At 51.3% G+C, this 18,124-nt stretch overlaps 3 protein-coding genes across 10 annotated transcripts in view; 1 reads left to right on the plus strand and 2 right to left on the minus strand.

Moving 5' to 3' along the window:
- Positions 1-1,234: 1,234 nt before the first annotated feature.
- On the plus strand, positions 1,235-5,199 carry Paqr6 (progestin and adipoQ receptor family member 6). Of its 6 annotated transcripts, XM_041656257.1 has the most exons (9): positions 1,235-1,341; positions 2,061-2,136; positions 2,254-2,382; positions 2,646-2,773; positions 2,872-3,074; positions 3,149-3,275; positions 3,874-3,970; positions 4,073-4,223; positions 4,513-5,199. In XM_041656257.1, exons 1-9 carry the CDS (start codon positions 1,322-1,324, stop codon positions 4,785-4,787), a joined length of 1,206 nt encoding a protein of 401 aa, XP_041512191.1. In that variant the 5' UTR covers positions 1,235-1,321; the 3' UTR covers positions 4,788-5,199. The 6 variants fall into 6 exon arrangements, with proteins under 6 accessions (XP_041512191.1, XP_041512193.1, XP_041512192.1 ...); XM_041656259.1 differs by lacking the exon at positions 2,254-2,382 and having other exon boundaries at positions 1,238-1,341; positions 2,061-2,127; XM_041656258.1 differs by lacking the exon at positions 2,254-2,382 and having other exon boundaries at positions 1,239-1,341.
- Positions 5,200-5,332: 133 nt separating this feature from the next.
- LOC121450477 (bone gamma-carboxyglutamate protein) lies at positions 5,333-6,124 on the minus strand. The gene is made up of 4 exons (XM_041655397.1): positions 6,024-6,124; positions 5,901-5,933; positions 5,716-5,785; positions 5,333-5,565 (listed from the first exon to the last, which is right to left on the minus strand). The coding sequence occupies exons 1-4, from the start codon at positions 6,085-6,087 to the stop codon at positions 5,433-5,435; spliced, it is 300 nt and encodes a 99-aa protein (XP_041511331.1). The 5' UTR covers positions 6,088-6,124; the 3' UTR covers positions 5,333-5,432.
- A 1,713-nt stretch (positions 6,125-7,837) lies between these two features.
- Positions 7,838-18,124, minus strand: part of LOC121450475 (polyamine-modulated factor 1-like) — a 39,334-nt gene continuing 29,047 nt past the window's right edge. The window contains exons 2-5 of one of the 3 annotated variants that reach the window (XM_041655394.1): positions 17,354-17,459; positions 16,525-16,625; positions 10,066-10,261; positions 7,838-8,208 (exon numbers count right to left, since the gene is read on the minus strand). In XM_041655394.1, coding sequence (XP_041511328.1) covers positions 8,155-8,208; positions 10,066-10,261; positions 16,525-16,625; positions 17,354-17,459 — 457 coding nt within the window. In that variant the 3' untranslated portion in view covers positions 7,838-8,154. The remainder of the gene's footprint in view (positions 8,209-10,065; positions 10,262-16,524; positions 16,626-17,353; positions 17,460-18,124) is intronic. The other 2 variants (XM_041655396.1, XM_041655395.1) reach the window with 2 other exon arrangements.

An 18,124-nucleotide genomic window follows, 5' to 3' on the forward strand; every position in this document is an offset into this window, starting at 1 on the left:
TTTTTAAGTACACAAGCAGTTTAGTTTTTCGAGACAGGGTTTCTCTGTGTATCCCTGGCTTTTCTGGAACACTCTATAGGCTGGCTTCCAACTCAGAGATCCCTGCCTGCCTCTGCCTCCCAAATATTATGAAGGCATGCACCACTATGTCCGGCCAGTGTTCTGTTCTGAATAGTTATTACCCAGGGTCTTGCCTACTTGGCAGAGTTTTGTATCATCCCCTCCACGCCCCCATAACAGCAAAGAAGGCTTAATGGCCAACCTGGACTTAATGTTGCTTGTGACCCTACATCGCCCTAGGTTTCCTTGTAAGAGGTTTGCCTTTGGTTGACCCATTAGTCACTGTCTCCTTTGTCATGAGAATCAGAGCGAACATTTACATCCCAGCACCCACTCACCCAGTACTTCCCAGTGCTCCTGTAGCTGAGTTCCGCTCATGTTTACTTAATGTCTCCTAGGTGAATCTATTACTGAGTCATAACATCAATTCTATCACCTTGTGTCTCTTCCATATCACTGCCAACTGTATCCCCAGCACGTGGGATTTAGAGAGTTCCAAATTGCTGTGTAACCAATCCGGCCTTGGACTTTTGGTGGTTTCTTTCATCTCTGGGAGCACAGGAAGCATCACCAGTCCTGGTTTACAGAACACTGATGAATCTGCAGCCTGGACCTAGTTGGGTGTTCCCAACTGGGTGCTGTCCTGCAGGAGGAATAAGGAATGAGGTTGAAGCTAAGGTTCTTTATACCCACCCTGCTGAATTGGCAACTCATTGTGTCAGGGTAAATCAGATAGATTGGTAATGCCCTTCACAGGTGGCCCAACATTTGCCAAGAGCAAAGCAAGGACGGCTTCTGAGATGCAGCTGAAGTTGGCATTGGAGCCTCCTGCCTGGCAATCTCAGATCCTGGGGGACTTGGACCAGGTGTCCTGGTCAAGACATTTGTCAAGTGGGCCCAGACTCACGCTGAGGGCTGGTGGTGTGTAGGAGCCCAAGCGAGCTGCCTGCTAATGGACTGGGCCACCCCTGTGCTACTCCAAGACTAATAGACAAGGCTAAGATTGTTCCCAGCTTCCCCTTGTCTCCTCATCCTGCCAGGCATGGCCCACATCCCCAGCCACTCCAGGATCCTAGCTGGTAGCCAGGTCAGTCTCTGGGAGATGAAGTATTGGCCCAGCCTCGCATTCCTCTCTGCTGCGGAGATCTCCAGACCCTATTGCGACGGCAGATGGACCCCTCCCAGAATCGTTTCAGCCTTTCCCAGGGAGAGGGGCAGCAGTCAGGATAGGCACCTCTCCTACACCGCCTCTTCACTTGGGATGAAGGGCCTGGGGACAAGGTTTGTGCTGTCAAACTAGGCAAGGTCCTTAGCACCGAGCTCACAGGACAGACAGACTGACTAACACTAAGTCCTCAAGAGCCCTGCAATACTCCCGGACGGCCAAGCTGGCGGCAGGAAAAGAGGGTGGATTTTGCTGGGAAGTTTTAGCCTGGGGCAGGAGGAAGGGTCTAAGTCAGCGGCCCAGCCTACTCCGTTAGCCCTGCCCCCGCCGGTGCCAAGGAATGTGCTTGGCGAGGCGGCTGAAGGGAGGGCGGGGCAGGCGGAGCCGAGGCCACCCGGACGCGGCGCACAGGTCTGGTCTGAGGGGCACGGGAGCCAGGAGGGGCAGGGGTCCCAAGTACTCTCAAGGGCACAGGTGGTCTCCTTCGAAAAGAGGAGCGCACCCCCTAATTCCTTGCCCGTCTTTGGGGCGTCGGGTAGGGGGGAAGACTCCTTGAAGTCTGGTTGAGGACCAAACGGGGTTCTAACAGGAGGCAGCCTTGCTGCTGGGGGTCCTTTACTGCACACCGGCCGGCAGAGGCTGAGGACCTTCACGGCGGCAGGACTGAATGCCCCAGGCTAGGTCCAGGAGGGGAAAGGGAAACAGCTGTGGCCAGCACCGACTGCTACCCGTGTAGGAGCCCATCCTGGACTCAGTGGTTGACTCTACCCTGAATCTGGTTGTAGAAACCTGTAGCTGGGTGCCAATCCCTAACCCACCCCTGTTCTATCTCCAGGACAACGTGGAGATACCTGGCCACCATGCTCAGTCTCAAGCTGCCTCAACTTCTTCGAGTCCACCAGGTCCCTCGGGTGAGGGGCCCCAACCCACCAACTTAGCCTCTCCCCAGAGGGCTCACTGGGGCAAAGACTTCCCTCTTTGTAGGGAAGCTCCTCCTGCAAGCTAACTTTCTCATCTCTCTATTGCAGTATAGAACCTGCGACCTCTCCCCAAAGCCCCAAATATCCCTCCATCCAGAGTCCCTTACTGCAGAACACCCTATGTGTATTCCCCAATCCTACCTAATCTCAGTATGGGTCTGTGAGTTTGGAAGACTGGTAAGAAAGGGGTTGGACTGAGTTTGGCTTGGGACAACTGAGATCCTGTTTCTAGACGCTTTTTATTTTTCGAGACAGGGTTTCTCTCTGAAGCCCGACTGTCCTGGAACTCACTCTGTAGACCAGGCTGGCCTCGAACTCATGGAACGCCTGCCTCTGCCTCAGTAGTGCTGGGATTAAAAGCCAGGCTATCAGACACTTTTCATGCAGGGGATAGGCCTGCATACCATGACCCCTCTGCTCTCTTCCCCCACCACCTCCAGGTGTTCTGGGAAGACAACATCATGTCTGGCTACCGACGCCCCACAAGCTCAGCCTTAGACTGTGTCCTCAGCTCCTTCCAGATGACCAATGAGACGGTCAACATCTGGACTCACTTCCTACCCACCTGGTGAGCAAAGGTTCTGCCTTAGGTTCAGACGGGGTGCCAGGCGGGCAGGGACTGGTCAGGCACTCTGGTCCCAGCGCCTGAGCAGGTGCCCGGAACAGGTACTTCCTGTGGCGCCTTCTGGCTTTGGGTAGCTCGGGCTTTCCCGCGGAGCCGTACCACCTACCGTTGCTGGTCTTCCTACTGCCCGCCTGCCTCTACCCCTTCGCATCCTGCTGCGCGCACACCTTTAGCTCCATGTCGCCCCGTGCGCGCCACATCTGCTACTTCCTGGACTATGGGGCGCTCAGCCTCTACAGCCTGGGTGAGCTGAGGGCAGTGGGTGATGGTGGGGCGCAGAGGATGAGCTCGCAGGCCTCAACTTGCACCTCGCCGCAGGCTGTGCCTTCCCCTATGCCGCCTACTCCATGCCGGCCTCCTGGCTGCACGGTCGCCTGCACCAGTTCTTCGTGCCTACCGCTGCGCTCAACTCCTTCCTGTGCACCGGCCTCTCCTGCTACTCGCGGTGGGTTGCTGCACTGCTTCTGAGCCACCCCAGTACCCAACCCAGTAGTTGGCCAGTGTGCTATCCTGGAAAGGCAGATGTCTTTATTCTTTGTGGCCACTTAACAGACGTGGCGTTTACACGGGGCGAGGATCCTGTGTCCTGAGGGCTTTCTCTTTTATTTTTTACTACATATATTTGTGTTTACCATGCTGAGTTATCTCACCAGCCCCTATTTCCTTCCCCCCTCTCCCTTCTTTCCTTTTATTTATCCTTTTTCCTCACTTCCTTTTGTTTGTTTGAGACAGGGTCCCCACTCACCCACCCGAAGCTCACTCAGTAGACCAGGCTGGCCTCAAAAACAGTGATATCCCCGTCTCTGCTTCCCAAGTGCTGGGACTAAAGGCGGGCACCACCACCACCCTGAGACAGGGTCTTGAACTATATGGCTGACCTCCCGCCTCTACCTCCCAATGCTGGGGTTACAGGCATGCCTCAACACATGCTTCCTGATGTTCTTTTAGCCACCGAGGCCCTTCACCCCCTTCTGACCCAAAATAACTTCTTGATCTGCACTCACCCCAGGGATGGAGACCAACCTGCTTTTCTTGCTTGTCAGGTTCCCAGAGCTAGAAAGCCCGAGGCTCAGCAAGGTTCTGCGCACCACGGCCTTTGCCTACCCCTTCTTGTTTGACAACCTCCCGCTGTTCTACAGGGTAAGCACCAGGGCTCTCCATCAGTCTCTGCTCAGCTCTCTGCCCTCTCCAGGCACAGGACCCTGGTGCCCAGCACCCAGCGGCTCTCTTTTCTCTTACCAGCTGCAGCTGTGCTGGGGCAGGACCCACAGCTGCGGGCAGGAGGCACTGAGCTCCAGCCATGCCTACCACCTCCTCTGCGCTCTGCTCACAGGCTTCCTTTTTGCAGCCCGTCTGCCAGAGCGCCTGGCACCTGGGCGCTTCGACTATATTGGTGAGCACAAGCCTGGCTCAGGCTGGCCTGGCAGAGCAGGGAGACTGGAACATGAGGTATCCTAGCCAAGAGGGATGTCCCAGTCCCCCCTCCACTGCACCCCACCCAGCCCTCAGTAATCACAGAATTTAGGGCTTTATGCAGCTCAGTCCAATCGCTCTTCCAGAACCTTCAGGGATCTGGTTTTCTCCTTCCCAGGCCCAGTGGGCAGGTGACTGCCCCAGGTTACAGGTCAATCTGTTCAAAACTGTGAGGGTTCTGTGCCTAACCAGTTAACCCCTCCCTTCAGGCCATAGCCACCAGCTGTTCCACATCTGTGCAGTGCTGGGCACCCACTTCCAGCTGGAGGCAGTGCTGGTTGATATGGGATCCCGTAGAGCCTGGCTGACCATGCAAGAACCCACCCTTGGCCTGGAGGCCACCATGGCCACATTGAGCCTGGCAGTGATCGGGAACCTGCTCATCATCGCTGCTTTCACAGCCTCTCTGCTGCGCAGCCCTGGAAGCTGCCCCCTGCTGCAGGGTGGCCCACTAGAAGAGGAGCTCCAGGCTAAACGGCAGTGAGCCCATCTCTGGTAGTGGCATGGAGGGAGGTGGAGGAGCCCTGACGGGGCCTGAGAAGCAGCAGCAGGCAGTGAAGGGCAGCAAGTGGGGACAAGTACCTAGGCTGGGGCAGAGCTGGAGGTGTGGGGCCTCTCACGTGATCTGCTCAGTTCAGGTCATCCTGGGTGCTTGTGAGGCATCTGCACCACATACCTGCCCTGCTCCAGGGCCAGACTGGGCCCCTTGTCAGCAACTGTGTGTCCACACAGGAGCTGCCTGTTCTGCTTGTCATTGTGACCAGGCCTTTGCTGATTCGTATGTTTGGATGTGTCCCCAGTGACATAGCGGATGTGGTGGGGGTCACTGTGGGGAGGGGGGCTGCTGGACTTTACAAAGCCACCTCCAGTGCCATCCACAACAAAGCAGTACAATAAACTGGACTGTAGCTTTCTGACTGACTGTGAGCGCTTCCGCCACCCCCATCACCACCCCCGAACCCCCACAATGGACAGAGGGGAGCCCCTGAACCCCCTGAACCCCACAATGGACAGACGGGAGCTCAGTTTCTCATCTGGACTTTATTGGAGCAGCTGTGCCACCCACACTTGCAGGGCAGAGAGGACACAGGGAGGGTCGGATCCTGGCGTAGCCGAAGTTGAGACTGCCCTAAACAGTGGTGCCGTAGAAGCGGCTGTAAGCATCCTGGAAGCCGATGTGGTCTGCTAGTTCATCGCAATTGGGGTTGAGCTCACACACCTCCCTCTTGGGCTCCAAGGGGTCTGGGTAGGGGGCTGGGGCTCTGAGAAACACCAAATGGAGGCATCAGCCAACATGTGGTACACACACCCTCTCCCGCCGCACTGTACAGCCCTTGGCAGCTCATGGGGGACCCTCCCCCCAACCTCTCCTTACCAATGTGGAAGGCAAACAGCACCTCCTTCCCACTCACCCAAGTCCATGGCCCACGTAGCGCCGGAGTCTGTTCACTACCTTACTGCCCTCCTGCTTGGACACGAAGGCTGTGCAGCAGAGGGAGAGGGTCAGGGAGGAAAGGTGGGGACAGCCAGGCAGGGGAAGGGGGAGCTGGAGACAGGGTGAGGGGCAGGGCTGAAGCTCCAGGCTTCCTACCAGTACCTTTGTCAGACTCTGAGCCCCTGGGCTTTGCATCTGTAAAGAAAAGAGTAAGCAGCTAGCTCTGCTTCCTGACACCCTTCAGGAGTACGGTTATCCCTAGAAGTGAACAAGAAGGAAACGCACCTGCTGGACCAGAGAAGCAGAATGCAGCCAGGGCCAGCAGAGTGAGCAGAGAGAGGGTCCTCATGGTGCCTACCAGTTCTGCACTAGGATGCTGTGTGGAACTTGTCTGCTCTGTGCCCTTCAGCCTCCAGTACCACTTATATCCACTGCCTGTGCCCCCAGTGTGAGCAGACGGGGCAGGGGATGCTGCCAGGACTAATTGGGGGGTCATGTGCCCTGGCTCAACATGTCAAACCCAAGGGATGCTGTGGTTGGTGATTGCAGCTGCCTTGGGCGAGGCCCTGGTTGTAGAGTGTGGGCCACAATCAGAGGCTGCCAGACTGACTCTGCCCGGACCTCTTCCGCCTGGGGCTGCCCCTCCTCTCCTAGTCTCTGTATCTCTCTCAGCCTTAGCTAGAGCACTGGCTGGGCCCTATGAGTACCCTAGAGATAATGCAAAGGTCTAAAATAGGTTTGGGATGAACTGGGCTCCAGGTCCCATAGCCTGTGATTTTCAGTGCCTGCCACGAGGGCAGGAGCCAAACCCCAGGAAAGGAGCGGCCAGCAATGTCCTCATTTGCCCAGCACAGAAAGCTCAGTTCAAGTGGGGAAAGGGTGGGTGGTGTGTCCTTAGTTTTCTGTCAACTTGAAAGGAAGCTTCAGTTGACACAAGGCCTCCATTTTCTAAATTAGTGATCGAAGGGGACAGCCAAGCCCAGGGTAGATAGATAGTACCATCTTGGGCTGGTGGTCCTGGGTTCTAGAAGAAAGCGGGCTGAGCAAGCCATGGGGAGCAAGGCAGTAAACAGCATCCTCCATGACCTCTGCTTCAGCTCCTGACTCCAACTTCCTGCCCTGACTTCCTTCGATGGACATTGATACTCAAGTGGAAGCCAGTGAAGCTTTCTTCCTCAAGCTGCTTTGGTCGTTGTGTTTTATCACAGTAATTAGTAACCCTAACTAAGACAGGTCGAATGGGACCAGGAGAAAAGTTCACAGACCTTGGCTGACAAAGGTGAGTATGGCCTCTTCAGTTCTGGCACAGTGACGGACCAACACAGACCAGGAAGGTGGACCCTGGTGGGAAGACCTGCAAGATGTACATGCACAGAACACACGTCTGGGTTCTGAGCCCGCGGTTTCCATCCTGTCAGGGTAGCCTCCCAGTGTCAACCTCAGATGGGGCCTATTCCCGTCTTCACGGGGACAGAGCATCCTACCATGGCCCCGTCTCCCACCTGAGAGCCACCACTGTCTCAGCCAGGGTGGGGTGGGGAATGAGAAGGTGACCTGGTATTGTGTGTGACCTGTCTGACCTTTTTGTTCTTTTGAGATGGTCTCAGGATGTAGCCCAGGCTGGCTTCAAACTCAGCCCTTCCTGCCTCTGCTTCCAGAGTGCTGGGATTACAGACCTGCTACTCCCACCCCTGACCTGTCTTCACTGTCTGCAGTCACCTGGCCATCAACCTGAATTCACAATGGTGACAGGTGACAGCACAGGATCACCTTGGTGTCTTCTGTCCTCTACATGAGCAGCCCTTGGGTTAAGGAAAAAAGAATATCTGCCCCACCCTAGGGAAGACTGGGGTGGGAGAAACAGGTAAAGTGCTTAGTTATGCTGGGACCTCACCCCACTCTGTGCCCCTGAGAGCGGCACACAGCAGCTCGTCCTGACCTCAGGGAACCTCATGGTCCCGGGTCCTGCTACAAAACAACCAACTCCTTAGCCTGTAGGCTTCCAGAGCCCTCAGACTGATGTCTTGAATACAGACAGAGCCTAAGAGTCCAGAAGTGGTCCTGACCCCAGGCGCCTGGCAAAGACACATCCTCACAGATTACAGTGTGATAGAGGAAGTTTATTTACAGATGTGGGGAGAACATGGCAAGGGCCCTTAGGCTGTTCAGAAAGGCAGCAATCAGTGCAGACTGAAAACACTATCCAGAGTCTAGTCCAGGGAGGGCTTGGAGAACCAGAAGGAGGGCGTGGGGCCAACGCTAGCTACGACTCCAGGAGACAAAGCCTGGTGTCTGATGCCCAGTGTGGGAGTGCCAGTCTTCCAGGCAGAAGATGGTGGCAGGAATCTGAAGGTAGTGTGTGGGGACAGACTCCATAGGACCATGACTGCCCTCTGTGCTGGGGTCTGGTGGCTCTTCACTCAGGTGCCCTCAGCACTGACAGCAGTTCCCTCTGCTCTCTGTGAAGAGCCTGAAACCAAAGAAGAGAACAATGTGTGGGGTATGAGGAAAACAGACCCCATGTGCCAGGCCCCTTCCCAGCCCAGGTCCCCTACAACAATGTGGATGGATCTGTGGCTCATCAAGTAAGACAAGTGGGAAGTCCCTACCACTAAGTATTTATGGCCATCTGGATGCCCTAGCCACCTCTGCAGGACCTCTCAAGAGCAGAATCCATGTTCAACAAGGACTCCCGGGGCTGGAGAGATGTCTCAGTGGTTAAGAGCACTGATTGCTCTTCCAGAGGTCCTGAGTTCAATTCCCAGCACCCACATGGTGGCTCACAACCATCTGTAATGAGATCTGGTGCCCTCTTCTAGCCTGCAGGCATACACGCAGACAGAACACTGTATATATAGTAAATAAATAAAGGACTCCCAAGTAGCTCCAGCTCCTTTGCCTTCCCTCTAGTGCTAAAAGCAGAACCCAGGGCCTGCTGGACAACGCGCAGTCACTGAGCAGTGAGGCAGTGAAAGAGGCTTTGAAGCTCCCGCCCAGGGTCAGCACTGAACATCTGACCCAGCTGCTGTACTTCAGACAAGGCCAGGATGGGAGCTGGGCTGGCGTTGTGGCTGTCAGGAGAAGAGCTGACAGGTTCAGGAACCATGATTTGGACAACTTGTTATCCAGGGAGATGGGAGCACTAGGCAGTCTCCTGGGGATGGAGAGGCTGAGGATCCACCAAGATGGCTTTAAGTACCTAAGGACCAAGCACTGGGAGACTGGAAGGGATGGGGACAGGCCTTCTCGTGTAGGAGGTCCTGCTGTCTTTTTGTTGCTTTCATTGGTTAATAAAGAAACTGCTTTGGGCCTGTTGATAGGTCAGAACTTAGGTAGGCAGGGAAGACAGAACTGAATGCTGGGAGAAAGGGCAGAGTCGGAGAGATGCCAGAGGTAGACTTTGCTGAAAGGCCACGAACTCGTGGTGATACACAGAACAATAGAAATGGGTTAACCTAATATGTAAGAATTAATCAATAAGAAACTAGAGCTAATGGGCCAAGCAGTGATTTAATTAATACAGTTTCTGTGTGGTTACTTTGGAGCTAGGCTAGCTGGGTAGCTGGGACAAAGAAGAGGCCCTCCTTACAACAGCCTTCCACCTGCTGCTACCTGTCTGAGGCTGGCAGGCTGCAAAAGAGAGAACCAGAAGAAACCTGGGAGCCATGAGCTTTGGAAGCTGGACGATCTGCCTTAGAAAGTGGCTATCTGCTGTACTAGGCACACTGGGCATCTATGTGGCAGATGGAGAGGCCCACTCAGGCGCACCTGGAGCAGCTAAGACGCAATCTCACTGCTCCAGTCACACCTGCCACCTGCATCACCCGGCTCCACGAGCTCACAAGTCCTTTGGGACCAATTCAGAAGCTGGCTTTCTCTCAGGGATGCACACTTGCTGGCACATGTTCCCAACCACCAGAGGCTCTGCAGTCTTTTTAAGTTTATGTTTCCAATGTGCACAGAGTCCAGAAGAGCAGACAGATCCTTGGGAGTGGGGGTGTAAGCTACCATGTGAGTGCTAGAACTCACACCCATGTCATCAGCTTCTGGGGTCCTTCTGACACATGCTCTTTAAGGACACTGGTCGTGTCTACAGCAGCAGTAGCTGCGCCCAGGCTCTTGCCCTCTCTGCTTCCATTCACGTAGCAGCTGTAGAGGAACACGTGCTGCACTGGACCTCAGCACAGGAACTGAGGAGTCAGGCTCGCATGTCCGAGCAAGGGTGCTGCACGACCGCACTGCTCCCATGGGATCCCTTAGGCTGGGAGAGAGGAAGCCAAGCCAGGGGGCCTGAGACAAGAGAAAACAGGCTGAGCCAAACACTTGCCTGCCATGTCTGCTGGAGGGCCTGGATCTGCTGCTGCAGCCCCTCCAGCTGCCTGCGCCCGGCCAGGACAGCATCAGCCAGGTCCTGGTTCTTGGCCTTCTGCTTCTGCACTCGGTGGCACAGGACATCCCGTTGCTGCAGGAAGTAGGGTGCCATAACACTGCACAGGTCTTTCTCTGGGGTTCCACTGGGTCGCCTGGGGGAGAGGGGACATGGTTCCCAGGGGACAGAAAGGGATATTTCTATCTTTAAACCCAGCCTGTAACTTCAAGTCCTGGGCTAGGCTAAGATTCTTCTGGGATCCCTTTTACCCCCCAAACCTACTCCTGATGGAAACTCTGGCTTTTTGCCCCTCAACCTGCCTGTCCACAGGCACACCTCCAGGCCGCCTCACTCACACACAGCCTGCTCCTCCACACACTCACCCGTCTCCAGCACCCTAGAACTCACAGTGGCTCCCCAGACCTTGCCTCTGTCCTCATGACCATGTGTCCTGGCCGGTACATTACCCCAACAGACTATGAGTGAGGGAGATCGGGATGAAGGCAGAGTGACCTTTCCCAGACTGGGTAGCTTCTCAGAGGGCCCAGCCTCTCGGAAGCCCTATGAGAGCAACCACATACAGATGAGTAAGGGAGATGTCTCAGGGAGCAGGATCACTCAATGCGCAAACACTACTGTAGGTTCTCCTATAAATTCCTTTTCAGTCACAAGACTTCAGCTGTCTTCTGACCCTACACATGGCCTGCGCATAAACCCCCAAAGAATACACAAGTGTAATTTTAAAATGTGAGAGGTGTTCCCAGCAGAGAACCTGAGCCTGGAGCCGCTGTGCTGGCTCCTTGGGGGCTCTCTGGGCTGAAGGATAGCCCATCACAGGAAGAAGGGCCACAGACACTCTAGTCCCAGGCCAGGTCCCAGCTGATCCTCAGCCTCCCTTCCCCACTTGCTTGTCCATCCTGAGCCATGCCAGAATCATTAATTTTGTTTGTTTGCTTGTTTGTTTGTTTTTCAAGACAGGGTGTCTCTGTAGCTTGGTTCCTGTCCTGGAACCAGCTCTTGTAGACCAGGCTAGCCTCAAACTCACAGAGATCTGCTTGTCTTTGCCTTCTGAGTGCTGGGATTAAAGGCGTGCGCCACCACCGCCTGGCAGAATCATTAATTTTTTAAAGAACAAGTACAAAAAAAGATAACCAAACTGCACCTGGTGGTCCATAGTAATCTAGAGTACCTCAGAGGCTAAGGCAGGAGGGCCAAGGTTCATGGCCTGCAGGTCAGTCATGGTGGTGCACACTTTGATCCCAGGCAGATCTTTATGATTTATAGTCTACACAATAAATTCTAAGCTAGCCAGGGCTATACAGGTCGTGTCTCAAAACAAAGAAACCAACAAACATTTTACAGGCTCTGGCTGGAGAAAAGGTCAGAGGTGATGTGGGAGTGTCTTATATCAATCTGTTGATTTCATTGGTTAAGCAATAAAGAAACTGCTTGGCCCTCATAGGTTAAAACATAGGTGGGCAGAGAAAACAGAACAGAAGGCTGGGAGAAAGAAGCTGAGTCAGTGAGCCGCCATGATTCTCCCACTCCAGGCAGACACAGGTTAAGATCATTCCTGGTAAGCCAGTTTGTGGGCTACAGCAGATTATTAGAAATGGGCTAGTCCAGGTGCGAGAGCTAGCCTAGAAGAGGCTAGATAGAAATGGGCCAAGCGGTGTTTAAAAGAATACAGTTTCCGTGTAATTATTTCGGGGCATAAGCTAGAGCTAGCCATGTGGGCGGCCGGGTGCCGGGGACGCACCCCCGCAGCTCATATTACTACAGATGGCACCCAGACGTGATGGACTAAATCCACTTTAAAACCTGAGAAGGCTTAAAAATAAGGAAGAGAGAGTTTAACACAGATTTTTGCTATTTGTTGGTGGTGTGCTGTAAAGAGATTTCCTGATTTGGCAACAGCAGCATAAAAAACGCTGCGTCATTTTAAAGCGCGGCTTCCTGGGGCTGTGCTACCAGCGTGAACTCTGGCTTTAAAGCATTTCAAAGGCTTTTTAGGGGACTGGATGTTTCTGTTCCCGCTTGGGATCTGAAGGAGAGTTCTCTGAGACCCTGCGGATGGCTCAGCACTCCCCGCCTGCAACTGGGTAGCCGGCCGAATCAGGCTTAGGCAGGCGGAAGAGCATGGCGGATTCCGGCTCTGTGTGTCAGATTTGGATGTAACTTGGATGAAAAGAATTTCTGTGCTGCACGCTCAGTCTCAGAATTAAAGTGCTGAGTGCCGCTCCTACCTGGCGGCCCCAGAGCTAGCACAAAATGGTACGTCCTCCATTTTGAAATGTTCCTGACTCAGCAGCAGGAAAAAACTGGCTGTTTTAAAATGCTGGCTTTCTGGGCTGTGCCGCCATTGCGATCTGTCACCTGTGGGAGACAGAGCTTTTGAATGGAGCATTTGGAGTAAAGGGCTACAATTTGTTTGATGGCAAATAGACTGCTGTGTGCCTAAAAGGGGGACATTGCGTGCTGCAGCTCAGAGGCACAAGCAGCTCTGCCATGCTAGTGGTGCAATGTACAAGGATCAGAGGCACGGGCGGCTCCGCCATATTGGACTGGGCGGGGCCAGCAGGCAGTACCTGTTTTTGACCTAGGAATGTCACAGCTTAGATTCTTAAGCGCCTAGTGATTTAAAGGCGCAAATCAAAAGTGCTCCTGGATAGTAAAAAATTGCAGATTCACAATAGGACAGATTCAGACCACTAAATGAGTCACACTGTTGGATGAATGTACGTAGGCTTGAGAGAGAAAAGAAAAAGAATATAGAGAATAAAGTTAATGGTTTAGAAAAAAAAGGTAAAGTCTTTAAAGAGACAGAGTATAGATAGTTATAGATTAAAAGAAATAAAGAAAAATAAGCCACGTAAAAATGGAAAATTCACAGAGTCTGGATTATGTACATTGTGTTTTCTTTAAAATTTTTGACTGTGAAGGAGCTAAGTACAGAGAGACATTTCATTACATGGGCTGCCAAGCTAAACCAGAATGGATATAAGGGTATTACGATTTCAAAATTTGGGTCTAAGGATATGATGCTTTGGAGAGGGTCTTCTTTTGTTTTCACAGAGGACCAGACCCTGTGGATTGCATCTATCCCGATATGGTATGATAGACCACGACCTCCCGAAAAGTTCCTGCGAACACCCTCAAAAAATTACTTCACTCAACTGCCAACTGAGATAAACCTGGCACACAGGTTACACCCTAAATGATCTGATTAACAGCACCCCCATTCAGCAGGAAGCAGTTTGGAGAGAAAAAACTGCGCCCATGTTCCCAAAATATTGTTTATAAATGTTCTTTTACATTTAAAGGGGGAAATGATATAGGTATGAATAATTTGCATTGGTGTGGATTTTAAGGTCAATTTTGTTATATGTATATGTATATTTTCTGATCTTGAATAAGGTGTTGTGATTGTGTAGTTCATTTTTTTTTAAAAACTTTTTTTTTTACTTATTTATTTAACTTTATTATGTTTGTTGGTGTGAAGGTGTCAGATCTCATGGAACTGCATTTTCAGACAGTTGTGAGCTGCCATGTGGGTGCTGGGAATCGAACCCGGGTCCTCTGGAAGAGCAGTCAGTGCTCTTAACCGCTGAGCCATCTCTCCAGCCCCTGTGTAGTTCATTTTTAAAATGTAATGTATAATAGGAAATATAGGTTGTTAATGGATAATCATCGATAATAGTAAAGCTTGTAGTCATGTTAGTTAGATTTTCTAGATATATAGAGATATATTTCAGATAGGCATTCTTCATCTCTCTCAAAGGCTGCAGAATATGGCATTTAAAATATTTTAATAATTTAGGACTTTTCATGACAATGAGACACGTCTGCTCCTGGCAGCACCAGCTACTTCAAGAAGAAGATGGGCATCGAAGAGGATCCTTATGGAGTTTGATAGCCATTTGGGCAAGAAACTGTTCTTGCCTGGACTGTTGCATAAACTGGACAAAGAGAACCCGCAGAGAGAGGACTGCTGAACTTGCCTAAAGGTGAGATGGTCTTTCGGGGTTCCTGACTCATGAAAGAGTCTGCAACACATTCTGCAGGACACAGCAGAAAGTGACTGAACTGTCTTTGGAATTTCCTACTTGATGAAAATGTCTGCTGGATACTATGGGACTGAAGGCTGAAGATGGATGCCCCAACGGTACAAAAGAACTCTGGGTGACTGTCCAGGCAGCAAGATGTCTTTGTCATTTCTTGTAGTAATAAGGGCGGCGGGGCTGCGTCCCCAGCACCCCAGCCGCCCGCACGGCTAGCTTAGCTTATGCCCCGAAATAACAACACACAAACTGTATTCATTTAAACAATGCTTGGCCCATTCTCTTCTAGGCTAATTCTGTTACCCCGATCAACCCATCTCTAATAATCTGTGAGCACCGGTTTTACCGGGAAAGGTTCAGCATGTCTAACCTGGCGGCTTGCTTCATGGCGTGTGTCTGCCCGGGAGCGGGGCATGGCATCTCTCTCAGGCGTCTGCTCCCGAGAGGAGAGCTGTTGAGACTCTGAGCTCACTTCCTCTTCCTCCCAGTATCCTGTTCTGTTTTCTCCTCCCACCTATCTTCTAACCAATAAAATGGGCCAAGGCAGTTCCTTTATTAGGCAATGACCTTCCTCCATCAATTTCTAGAGTTTGAAGTTTCTTAGTTCTTGTTTACTTAGGTAATATTATATCCTTCTGGAGTCTTTGATGGAGTTGAAGAATGGATAGGTAGTTATAGTTTTCCATTGTTATGATAAAAGATAAAGTAGATATAAATATTGTAACTGTAATTCTTGCTTGATAACTGTTTTGTTATATGTAATTTTACTATGTTAAAGCTAAAGCCTTTCTTTTTTTGTTTAAACAGAAAAAGGGGAAGTGATGTGGGAGTGTCATATATCAATCTGTTGATTTCATTGTTTAAGCAATAAAGAAACTGCTTGGCCCTCATAGGTTAAAACATAGGTGGGCAGAGAAAACAGAACAGAAGGCTGGGAGAAAGAAGCTGAGTCAGTGAGCCGCCATGATTCTCCCACTCCAGGCAGACACAGGTTAAGATCATTCCTGGTAAGCCAGTTTGTGGGCTACAGCAGATTATTAGAAATGGGCTAGTCCAGGTGCGAGAGCTAGCCTAGAAGAGGCTAGATAGAAATGGGCCAAGCGGTGTTTAAAAGAATACAGTTTCCGTGTAATTATTTCGGGGCATAAGCTAGAGCTAGCCATGTGGGCGGCCGGGTGCCGGGGACGCACCCCCGCAGCTCATATTACTACACAGAGGTCAAGAGTGCTCAGAGGCTTCAGATCTGCCACCCTCTTCTGACAGCCTGGCCATGAGAGCAATGCAGAGACAAACTCAGGCAAACATCACATACAAAGACAGATCAGTCTGAACAACAGCGACAAGATCATGGCCAACCTCAACTGGGAAGTTCAAGGCCAGCTGAAGGAAATTCAAATAACTTGTTTTACATGTGGTGTTTCGCCTGCACATATGTATGTGTACCTCATGAGTGCTGGTGGAGCCAGATGAGGGCACTGGATCTCCTAGAATTGGAGTTAAGGATCGTTATGAGCAGCTACGTGGGTGCTGGGACCCAAACCCTGGTCCTTTTGAATAGCAGCATATTCTTGATTACCGAGCCATCTACAGCCCCAGCTGTGGGAACTCAGTGAGACCCTGGATCAAAATAAAATGTAGCCGGGCGGTGGTGGCGCACACCTTTAATCTCAGCACTCGGGAAGCAGAGGCAGGCGGATCTCTGTGAGTTCGAGACCACCCTGGTCTACAAGAGCTAGTTCCAGGACAGGCTCCAAAACCACAGAGAAACCCTGTCTCAAAAAACCAAAAAAATAAAATAAAATAAAATGTAGAGAGAGGGCTAAGGCTATATAACTCAGCAGCAGAACTGCCTAGCTTGCCCACGGCCCCACATTCAGTCCTAATACTATATATAGAATAATAAAGAGGTATATGCCAACTGTAGCCTGGACTTGTAAGGGCAGGAAGTGGAAGGTTCCTGAGCCCAGGCCACCCCTCACCCCAGTCACCACTTCTTTCTCCAGCACACGGCAGACAGACAGCCATGCTGTCCAAGGCAATGCAGAGGGCAGCTTGTTCACTCCTGAATCTCTGGCCTCTGCAATCACACTGAGCATGCTTCCTAAGTGTTGCACAAACAAATTAATCAATGCCATGCACCTGCCCACCTAAAACGTCTATGGAGCCGAGTCTCACTACCTGGTGTCCTCCCTGAGCCAATTCTACTTACTCCTATAAGATCCCAGGGGTCCCAGGAAGGCCTCAAACGGTTCTTTTTCAGAGGCCAGGAGTCTAGGAAGTCAGATATGGATGAGAATTGTCTTCTTCCGGACACTGCTTCCAGCACCCTGCTGAAGCACCCTCTACCCCTTCTCACCAGGCCGGCTCTCCATTGGCTTTGCCTTCTTCAACAATCTTATCCAAGGAGTTCAGGACAGCTTCTAGGTTCCCTTCCTCTTTTATCCCTGAGATTTCCTCCTGAGCAGAAGGGAGGACAGAGCTGTGATGACTTCATACATGCTGTCAGTGGAAATATGCTGAGCTGCTAACAGCACTTAGGAAGATCCTGGCTAATGTTTATCATTCCCCTCAATAGTCCAATTTCTCTACAATGTGTGGCTTTTAGAATTAACACAATAAAATACAAAATAGCAAACACTGAAAAAGAGCCTACATGAGGAGTAGTAGCAGATGCCTTTGGTCCCAGCACTCCAGAGGCAGAGGCAGGCCAGCCAGGGCTACACAGAGCGAACTCTAGAGACAGCCACTCTCTTGTCTCCACCCCAGGTACCTGTTGTTAATAAGACCATCCTGGAGCAACAGCACAGGCTAGATGGCTTTCTAGAAACATAATGAAAACTTTTTTTTTCTTTTTTGAGAAGGTTCTTGTTAGGTATATTTCTTAAGACGAGCCTCTCTGCTGACGCAAATAACCCCAATCAGACCAAATTAGACCAAACAAGATGCCCACATCTACTCCCAGGTGGTCTTCCCTGCTCTCTTCCCCTTGCCATGCTCTCCCGGGTCTTGGCTGGCAGACAACTTATAAACACACAAGTCATATTACAGAACGAGGTGAGAAGGTGGCATTTACTACTGCATTGGAGCTGAGCAGACAGGGACAGCAAACAGACTGTCATCTTTAGGGAGCTGAATGTAGGGTGAAAGCTAAGCGAAAAGGCCCTTCTGGCCACTGTGCCACTCACCCGGATGGACGTCTGTAACTGAGTCACAAACTTGTCATAGACCCACTGCATCACCTTGGGGTCTAACTGCTGGAAGGGCTTGTAACAGCTGGTGAATCTCTCGAAGCTGTCAGGAAGGAGACAAGAAAACTTGGGGTGATCAGCCTCCAGCTGGTCACCTCTATGTTTATTAAAAGACTTCAGTTTTGTCATTGAGACCTGGGTAATGGCTGTGGGTGCAGATCTGTCCTCAATAACAGGTACGCTGCTTCTACTCCAAACTAGGACTCTAGCAGCATTTACGACATGCAGTTCAGTTGGTAGATGGCATGAAGCCATCTACCAGTACTGCATAAAACCAGGAACACACTTGTAATCCTAGCACTTGGGAGGTGGAGTTTAGAAGGTGAGGAGTTCAAGGTCAACTTCAGCTACATAGTAAAACCACAACCAGTCTACGTTACATGAGACCCTGCTGAAATAAAAAACCCAGTAAAAATAAAACGGTGGAGAGATGGTTCAGTGGTTAAGAGCACTGACTGCTCTTCCAGAGGACCCGGGTTCAATTCCTGGCACCCACATGGCAGCTCACAACTATCTGAAGATTCAGTTGCAGGGGACCTGACACCTTCACACCAATGCACATAAAATGAAGTTAAATAAACCATTAAAAAAAAAAAACATTTTAAAATAAATAAATAAATGCAGGTCATTGTGGTGGTTTGGTGTCTTAGTGTTCTATTTCTGTGAAGAGACACCACGACTAACCCAAGTCTTATAAAAGAAAGTATT

The sequence above is a fragment of the Microtus oregoni genome, unplaced genomic scaffold (genome assembly GCF_018167655.1).
Source record: "Microtus oregoni isolate MIOR12 unplaced genomic scaffold, Mior012 000007F_ref0000211, whole genome shotgun sequence".
Classification (NCBI taxonomy): Eukaryota; Metazoa; Chordata; class Mammalia; order Rodentia; family Cricetidae; genus Microtus; species Microtus oregoni.